The sequence below is a fragment of the Oncorhynchus clarkii genome, chromosome 14 (assembly GCF_045791955.1).
Source record: "Oncorhynchus clarkii lewisi isolate Uvic-CL-2024 chromosome 14, UVic_Ocla_1.0, whole genome shotgun sequence".
Taxonomy (NCBI): Eukaryota; Metazoa; Chordata; class Actinopteri; order Salmoniformes; family Salmonidae; genus Oncorhynchus; species Oncorhynchus clarkii.
Genome location: NC_092160.1, coordinates 23,735,270 through 23,744,593, shown reverse-complemented (window position 1 = coordinate 23,744,593; position 9,324 = coordinate 23,735,270). Strand labels below are relative to the sequence as shown.

At 39.7% G+C, this 9,324-nt stretch overlaps 1 protein-coding gene across 1 annotated transcript; it reads left to right on the top strand.

Moving 5' to 3' along the window:
- Nucleotides 1–7,003: 7,003 nt before the first annotated feature.
- Nucleotides 7,004–8,903, top strand: LOC139366033 (NK3 homeobox 2). Its single transcript, XM_071103114.1, is given in 3 exon segments — nt 7,004–7,118; nt 7,121–7,606; nt 8,038–8,903. Coding segments are annotated over 3 exon segments (1,038 nt in total). The 3' UTR covers nt 8,475–8,903.
- The last annotated feature ends 421 nt before the right edge of the window (nt 8,904–9,324 follow it).

Genomic DNA, 9,324 nt, shown 5'->3' with positions numbered 1-9,324 from the left:
CAAATCATGTCCAATCAATAGAATTTACCACTGGTGGGCTCCAATCAAGATGTAGAAACATCTCAAGGATGATCAAAGGAAACAGGATGCGCCTGAGCTCAACTTCCAGTCTAATAGCAAAGGGCCTGAATACTTATGTAAAGAAGGTATTTCTGCTTTTTATTTTGAATACATTTGCAAACATTTCTAAAAATCTGTTTTCACTTTGTCATTATTGGGTATTGTGTGTAGATTGATGAGCAAAAAAATGTATTTAATCCATTTTAGAATAAGGCTGTAAAGTAACAAAATGTGGAACAAGTCAAGGGGTCTGAATACTTTTCGATGCACTGTGTATATAGTAATATAATAAGTCTTCCATAAGAGCAGTATTGAGCTCAAAGTGGTAATATACAGTCAAAGACACCTCAGTCCAACTTTCCTCAGTTAGTTCTAGAACATCTAAATTATCCTTGAAGCCTTGATTACCTGATAAACCCCTGTGTATATTCAAAAGAAGTACATCTGACATAACATTCATGAAAGGCTTGTTTTCTATGAAGGACATTTTTATTGAAGTGTGAGCGCAGGAGAAAGAGAATAGTCACAGAGGCATTTAGGCAACGAGGCCCTTGACTAAAGAGAAGCCTCGCATGAATGTGCTTGAGTTGCATGTATTGTCTATTGCGTGCCGGAGGCAGATGGGAGCTCGTTTGTCAGTAGAACACACTTGAAAATCCACTATAAATCATGTCTGCGCTATCTACACAAATGAATTGGACTGTAACAGTGGGCTATCCCCCCACTAAAAAGTGCTCCTGTGCTTTGAGTGTGAGCCCAGTAATGTAGCCAATGCTGAATTGTTTTGAATAACTTCCAAGAGGAGGGCACAGCTAGGCCTGCTCTTCCCTTGTCTCTTGGTAACATTTACAGTATAAGGTGTGTGCCGTCCAAAGGGTTCTTCCATTTAGTGGTTCATCGCATGCAAGGATAATGTTTCTTGAGAAAAAAAAGATTAGGGGCATTTGAATCATTACTTAGGTGACTAAAAGCATACTTATAGTCAGTCGGTGGCGCTCTTCCTTCACTTCTCAATGTCGAAGTTGATTAAGGGTGGATCTGATATTTGGTGAGAAATGCAGAGGACCTTTTGGGAGCATGTATTGCAAATGACTCTTGGCAGTGCCCTCTCATGTATTTCTCCATCTGAACGCAATTTGGCAGCGGTTCTTGTAAGAGAGGGGGAGAATGGCGTGCTGCAAGCCTCCTTCCTCATACCAGCACGCAAAGGTTCAGGACCTGTCATAAACACACCCTGGAGAGGATGGGAAACAGAGATGTTACCATGGTTCTGTCATGCGGCTCGATTAACCAGGAGTTCTGTTAAAAACATAAGGTTAAAGTTATATGCTGTGTAGAAATAATGAGACACAATCACTCACGCCAGGTTAACCCAGTATACATGCATGTCTTGGTTTTTGTTGTAGTTTTCTCCCTTACATCACACAGAGGAGGTATTCAGGGAGTGTGGTAGTTTTCTCCCTTACATCACACAGCGGAGGTATTCAAGGAGTGTGGTAGTTTTCTCCCTTACATCACACAGAGGAGGTATTCAGGGAGTGTGGTAGTTTTCTCCTTTACATCACACAGAGGAGGTATTCAGGGAGTGTGGTAGTTTTCTCCCTTACATCACACCACGGAGGTATTCAAGGAGTGTGGTAGTTTTCTCCCTTACATCACACAGAGGAGGTATTCAGGGAGTGTGGTAGTTTTCTCCTTTACATCACACAGAGGAGGTATTCAGGGAGTGTGGTAGTTTTCTCCCTTACATCACACAGAGGAGGTATTCAAGGAGTGTGGTAGTTTTCTCCCTTACATCACACAGAGGAGGTATTCAGGGAGTGTGGTAGTTTTCTCCTTTACATCACACAGAGGAGGTATTCAGGGAGTGTGGTAGTTTTCTCCCTTACATCACACAGAGGAGGTATTCAGGGAGTGTGGTAGTTTTCTCCCTTACATCACACCACGGAGGTATTCAGGGAGTGTGGTAGTTTTCTCCCTTACATCACACAGAGGAGGTATTCAGGGAGTGTGGTAGTTTTCTCCCTTACATCACACAGAGGAGGTATTCAGGGAGTGTGGTAGTTTTCTCCCTTACATCACACAGCGGAGGTATTCAAGGAGTGTGGTAGTTTTCTCCCTTACATCACACAGAGGAGGTATTCAGGGAGTGTGGTAGTTTTCTCCTTTACATCACACAGAGGAGGTATTCAGGGAGTGTGGTAGTTTTCTCCCTTACATCACACAGAGGAGGTATTCAGGGAGTGTGGTAGTTTTCTCCCTTACATCACACCACGGAGGTATTCAGGGAGTGTGGTAGTTTTCTCCCTTACATCACACAGCGGAGGTATTCAAGGAGTGTGGTAGTTTTCTCCCTTACATCACACAGAGGAGGTATTCAGGGAGTGTGGTAGTTTTCTCCCTTACATCACACCACGGAGGTATTCAGGAAGTGAAAATGAAATTTGTGGACAAATGAATACATTATGTCAACTCTCCATAACACCAACATTACAGAATGATCTGCCATCATTGTAATCGAATATAACGATGATAATTACAATTATTACATACAATCACCTTGAAAGGTTCAATCTGCAATATTTAAAGGAGATGTTCACTTTATTTGAACTAAATCTGTATTTTGGATGAAAATGGCATGTTATAGAATAGTCCAGACTTTTTATTTTTATTTTTTATTTTTTACATTTCAATTGGTTTTGAGAAACTTACCCCAACCAGCTATACACTTCCTTATGCTTGTTTGTGCAGTGCTTAGATAAGACATTAACAAAAGCTAAAAATAAAAAAAAATATATAATAAAAATGCTCTCAGTATAGTGATGCAGGTCTTTAGACGTACACATGAAATGTTGTCATTCCGAACATTATCCGCAACGTTATATTCCATTTTGTACGACTCGACTCAGAAGCCTTTTTTAACATCAAATAAACTACAAGTTTTATCTCCTGCATCAGGATGCTCAAATAAAGATCCTACATCTGAATGTCACAAAGCCCAAATTTACCTGTGGGCCCCAGACACCACCTCCATGCCAGTGTCTTTCCCAGCCAGCAGAGGGACCCATTTTTATCTAATCTACCTTGGCTGTCCCTGAGTATCCCTCTATATACAGGCTAGAGAGCATGATGTGGACCTTACAAACAGGCATTTACTCAAACACTATGGGGTTTCTATATAGTTTTCCAAACCCGGTCCTAGAGAGCCTATGTGTCTGGGCAGTTTTGAATCTCTTCACAAGTATATTTCTAACTAATTGCACATAAGTCCCACACCCACAAATGAAATGGCAGAGGAGAAGATACATTCTGAAAAGGGACAAAAGTATGCTTTTGTTGATGGTCTGGAAGAATATGTGAAATTGATGGGAACATTGGATTTATTTCCAATTAGTTCTTTCACCACTTCTGCCAATTCTTAAAACACTGTAAAAATTTGAACCACAAGTTGGTACGCCGATTTGGGATGAATTCATTAAAGGTAGATTTTCCCCTTGAGTGCCATGAATGACTTTCCTTTGCAAAGAAATGCTTTTATACATATGTGACATCAATCTTGCTTTACTCTATGCATACACACGCTGAAGCTTTTATTGCATATCACTTACTATGCATCACTTATTGTCTTGCTGTACACTGTTTAGTTTTCTTGCCACTTATAGCTACTTACTTTCTATGATTCATCCCAGTTTGGTTATCTAAACATGCTGGAGCCCAGGGAGTCCTGGTTGACATTGTATTGATAACCAGGGTGACTTCCTCTTTTGTGGACCTCTGGCACGTGAACAAACTCTCAATTTGACCCATTTTCTATCTTATTCTCTCTTACCTTCTCTTTACCCTCCTTCTGTGGCTAAAGCAGGGAATACTCATTACAAAAACCTTTTAAAATTCTCTTCAAGACTAAGTCAAACTTTAAGTCTTAAGTCAGCTGGGGTTATTCCTGTAAGGAAGGAGTTGTTGTGAGATCAGCAGTCAACTTTTTGCAAGGATCATATGTCATGATATCGTCATAAAAATGCAAAAGTAGCACAAACAATCAATTGTCTGTACACAAAAGCAGTCTTTTAAGATGTTGTGAAAAATGAAAATGAGGTCCCCTTCTAATCCAGGTGCAGGGTCCATGCAGTTGCACAGCAGGGAAAGGTCCTATATGTACTTCAGGCTGCTAGTGTTTTCACTAATATATCTTTAACTGCAGGGACAGTAGTAAGTAACAGTCTTTTTATATGGATTTCTTGAGTATAAATTCATTACCTCAGAAAACTTTATTAAAATAAGAATTATATTTACATCCCTCATTTATCAACCTCCCAACAACATCTACTATCATCATATTGGAATGGGAAAAGTCAAGGATGCCACATATGCAAATTACAAAGTAGTATACTCAGTGACCACTAGGTGGTAGGACATATACATGCAAAAGGTCTGCCAATGACATCATTGATCCATCCTATGATAGGATTACACACTCATAACATATGCTTGTCATATGCTTTTCATCAATTGCCCTATACATTTTCTAGGCATATGACCTCACGTTATATTCAGTGGGTTCATGCTGATATTTATATCACTGCAAACTGTTGCAATCATCAAACTGTTATCAAGATGAGGAAGCTATTTAGAATGGAAATAATAACACTGCAAATATCTGAAATGATAGCATCAGATTCAATGCCAATGACCCTATTATGATTCTGTTAAACGGTTGAAATTCAAAATAAATCTAAAAATCCCTGCTTATTTAACATTATGCTCTACATTGTGCCCATAAAATATATTATTAATCAAGGCCTAACTATATAATAAATGACATAGGCCTACGCATTTACCGCGCATAACTCGATTGCTTTTTTGCGCAAGAAGACATTCACAAATACCAGTTATGCCTTTTGTGTGTTTTAATTGGTAGCCTATTGTATTGATTTACTTGTCTTATATATAAAGCGTTTATCCACTATCTTCTTTTACATTGACTTATATTTGTGTTGATTGAAAGTTGGTGATATCAGTAGGCCAAGACCTGATGCACCATTAACACTAGATACAGGTAATGCATCAGCTGATCTTTTGTATATATATATATTGTTATTTAATTTAATATATATATATATACAAAAGATCAGCTGATCACTGTATCTAGTGTTAATGGTGCATCAGGTCTTGGCCTACTGATATCACCAACTTTCAATCAACACAAATATGAGTCAATGTAAAAGAAGATAGTGGATAAACACTAGTGGACGATAGTGAATAAAGTGACATGGTTAGAAGCCTATATTATGGGAACTGCCGAAGCGTTCGAATATTCACGCTTGCGGTCTGATCATAAATATAGGTTAATTCGTGCATTGTGCGCTGAATGAATGTTGTTGATGTTTATTCATGTCTTACTAACATCACGATAAAAAATTATATGATGTACACCAATAACAATAACAACTATACAAATAAAAATAATACTATGGCATGTATTATTATTATTAGTGGTAGCCCTTGGCGTAGACTATAAAGGAGGCTACACCTGGTATTATCAGATAACACAACATAATCTGACCAATTGGGACGCAGGCTATTACATGAATGATATGCCTACACTATGATCCTACAAAACCTACACTATGCATTATGATGGTTCTTGTTAATCGTAAAGAGAGGCCTAAAGCTACAAGACGAACGCATATTGCTCGACTTAATTTAGTATTTATTTATATCCTAAACCAGATGCACGATACCATGGTGATAATATAACATCTGAAATAATAGGCTAAAGATTAGCCTATATGTAGCCTACTGTTGAGGTATCATTGCGAGAGGAAACACACAAGCACGGCTCCTGAATGACGTTTTAGTAATTTAGCAGACGCTCTTATCCAGAATGACTTACAGGAGCATTTAGGGTTAAGTGCCTTGCTCAAGAGCACATGGAAAGATTTTTCACCTAGTTGACTCGAGGATTCGAACCAGCGACCTTTCATTTACTGGCCCAACGCTCTTAACCGCTAGGTTACCTACAGCTCAATTAAACAAGATCAATGATAAATCTTGGACGAATTTATTAAGACCTCAATTCGATCAATTGCCAATGAGAAAATAATTATTCCTCTTACCTCAATGTGCTGCCTGCGGGCCCACAGATCATGTCACCGACACCCGAGGTCTGTGTTAATTTATAGGCCTGCATGTGGCAAACCATGAAAAACATAATGTGCATGCATTGAAATTAAATGGGGTTTAGGCATTTGCTTTATAACATACAGAAGGAGAAGCATAAAGCCTACATCATTATTTCAGGGGAAGATGCTCCTCAGAAAGAACTCCAGACATTACGCAAATAGTCCCTACCATATAACTCTTCTTTGTTTTACATTTATGATGAGTTATCAACCTTAATTGAATACATTTGACACCGAGTGAATCTTACCTGTGGTTCAGGTGGTTGCTATTTACAGTATAGATTCATGGCCAAGGTCATCGTCAATAACGTCATCTATTGAGCAAACGGTAGGCCTATGTATGGATAGGGAGAAGGCGCACAACAACAGCCACCCAGGTAGACTGACAGCTGTATTACTATCAACCTCGAAGTTCTTATTATTCTGAGTGACATTGGCTACAGTTGTGTATGCGTATATATTGGTGTCCGTTGGCTAAAGACAAACATATGCTAGCTAGGCTACTCTCATTCCAATGGGTCATTTTATTTCCATGGTTTGATATACAACAGCCCTTTTGACCGGTGAGGGGTTAACCTTTAAAAAACATATTTATTGCCAGACAGGACGTGAGTGTGTCGTAATTTACAGTGGCCAATCATCAAGCGATTTTTCTCTCCTCTCGTCCAATAGGAAATGGAGAGGGATCGCTGTCTGTCACAGGTGAGGTTGGATAGTGGATCTGTGTGAAAAAGGCAGGAAAAGAGAGAAAGCTTAGGCTAATGCGAGAGCTGACGGAGGAGAAGCATCGAGCCTCGGGATATAGGCTGAACGCAGTATTTCCATCGCTTTTTCAGTGGAAATGCAATGAGATACCAAATCTGGGAGGTACAAAAAAGCAGTAATAGCGCTTCAAGGGGAATACAATGCGGATGATTTGACGTTGGTCCATATCTACGATTTTTACAAGACAGAAACTTTGCTCTTTGAAATGGCCGTTCGTAGCAACTCCTTGATGCCTTTCTCTATCCAAGCCATTTTGAACAAAAAAGAGGACAGTCGACACTTGCCAGATTTGGACATCTGCTTCTCGAAGACTGCGTGTTGGAAAATATTTGGAGAAATGGATACTGGTTCGGAGGACTTTCCCGCGGCGTGTAGAAGTGACGAGGGAGCTTGCATGGCTAGCGACCAGAAAAGTTACGACTCGGATTCAGGTCTCAGTGATGACAATGACAGCAAGAGGCTGGCCGTTTGCAAGTCCGAGAAAAACAGGGATCCTGCTTCAGACGTACTGGAAGAAAGTTTGCAGGACGAAACGGACCATGAATCCACTGCTGTCGATAACGCAAAAGGTCTTAGTGACTGTGAACCTAATATTTCGGGTAAGTTACACATTTTTTATTGGGACATATCGGGTAAAAGTCTGTAAACACATCAATTGAAAACATAATTTAAAGTAATATTCTAAAAATACTTTATGGAGAACATCCCAGTCTAATCCCTTCAAATCATGTTACCAATGTGGTGTAAACATTAGGCTATTTTACTCGCAGGAGGCACCGCCTTTGCGCATGAGGCAGCGGGATGTTATGTCATGGCATACACACGTTTTTAGGCCTAATTTCAATTTATATATTCCATTAACATGTGTATATGGCCATGATGATTTATGAAATTGTGAGGTTAGTTTTTAGACAGCATTGGATGCATTTTAAGAGCTAGGGCCTATTTGACTATTCCATCTTGTGTGGTCTAAGAAAAGCGATGATTTTTATTGTTCATAGTACATAAAATGCACAATTTATTCTTTCAGATTCCAACAACCTAGACGAGGCCAGTTGTGATAAAAGTTCGGATCAGCCCAAACAGAGGAAAAAACGTTCAAGGGCTGCGTTCTCCCACGCGCAAGTGTTCGAGCTCGAGCGTAGGTTCAATCACCAAAGATACCTATCCGGACCAGAGAGAGCAGACCTGGCGGCCTCCCTGAAGCTGACAGAGACGCAGGTCAAAATATGGTTCCAGAACCGCAGATATAAAACAAAACGCCGTCAAATGGCTGCCGACTTGATGGCATCGGCCCCTGCAGCAAAGAAAGTGGCTGTGAAAGTGTTGGTTCGGGACGACCAGAGACAGTACAACCCCGGAGAACTACTGCGGCCTCCGCTCCTCGCTCTCCAGCCGTCGTATTACTACCCCTACGCCTATTGCCTCCCGGCATGGACACTCTCTACTTGTGCTGGGAATCAATGAGAATTGAATAGCTTACTTTGTATTTATTTTCCTCCATCAGGAAATCGAGGCATTTTCTTTATTGACTTTTTATGAAGAAATCAGGAGAGATTAAATGAACTCAGAACTACTTATGTGAGTTATGTCAATCATTTGAACTGCCTCATGGTGTCTAGACTGAACATGTCACTTTTCTTGGTATAGTGATGACACTAGGCCATTGTTTCAGATTGTATGGAGTGTAAACCTTCCAGAGGGGGCCTACAACATCTATGTTCCTATGTATACTACGAGCCTTGGAGATATCAGACCCCCAAGCAACATTTCGAATATCTCCCTTACTGCTTTTCTTTTCATGCTGCGGTTGTAGGGTAACGGTAAGATTTTCAGCACTTTTCGAAACATAGAGATAGAGTGTGGACATATATCTGACTGAAATATGGATTTGAAGGTTTCTTTTGTACTTATGACCTTAACGTGAACTGTGGCAGAGACAGTAACAATTGAACTCTTGTTAAAAATGTACTTATTTTCTAATGGTTCTAAATCTGATTGTTTATTAAGAGAGAAATCAAACATTAAAAACATATCAGGCATATTATATTTTGAAGCAAGTCGTGTTTGATTCGAGCCTTAATATGTATGTCCTTTTTTCCTTAGACTTTCCCTTACGAAAAAAGATTGCAGTTGTAGTGCAGTATTACTGCATGCTGCAACTAATGCATCCAAAATACCACAGTCAGCTGCTGACTGCAGTTACTGCACTTTTACTGCAATTTCAAAACAGCAATCTTTTTTGTAAGGACTGAATTTCAGTTAATATGACAAGGGTTTTATTGACCATGATCAGTGGGCCTAAATGAATTATAAT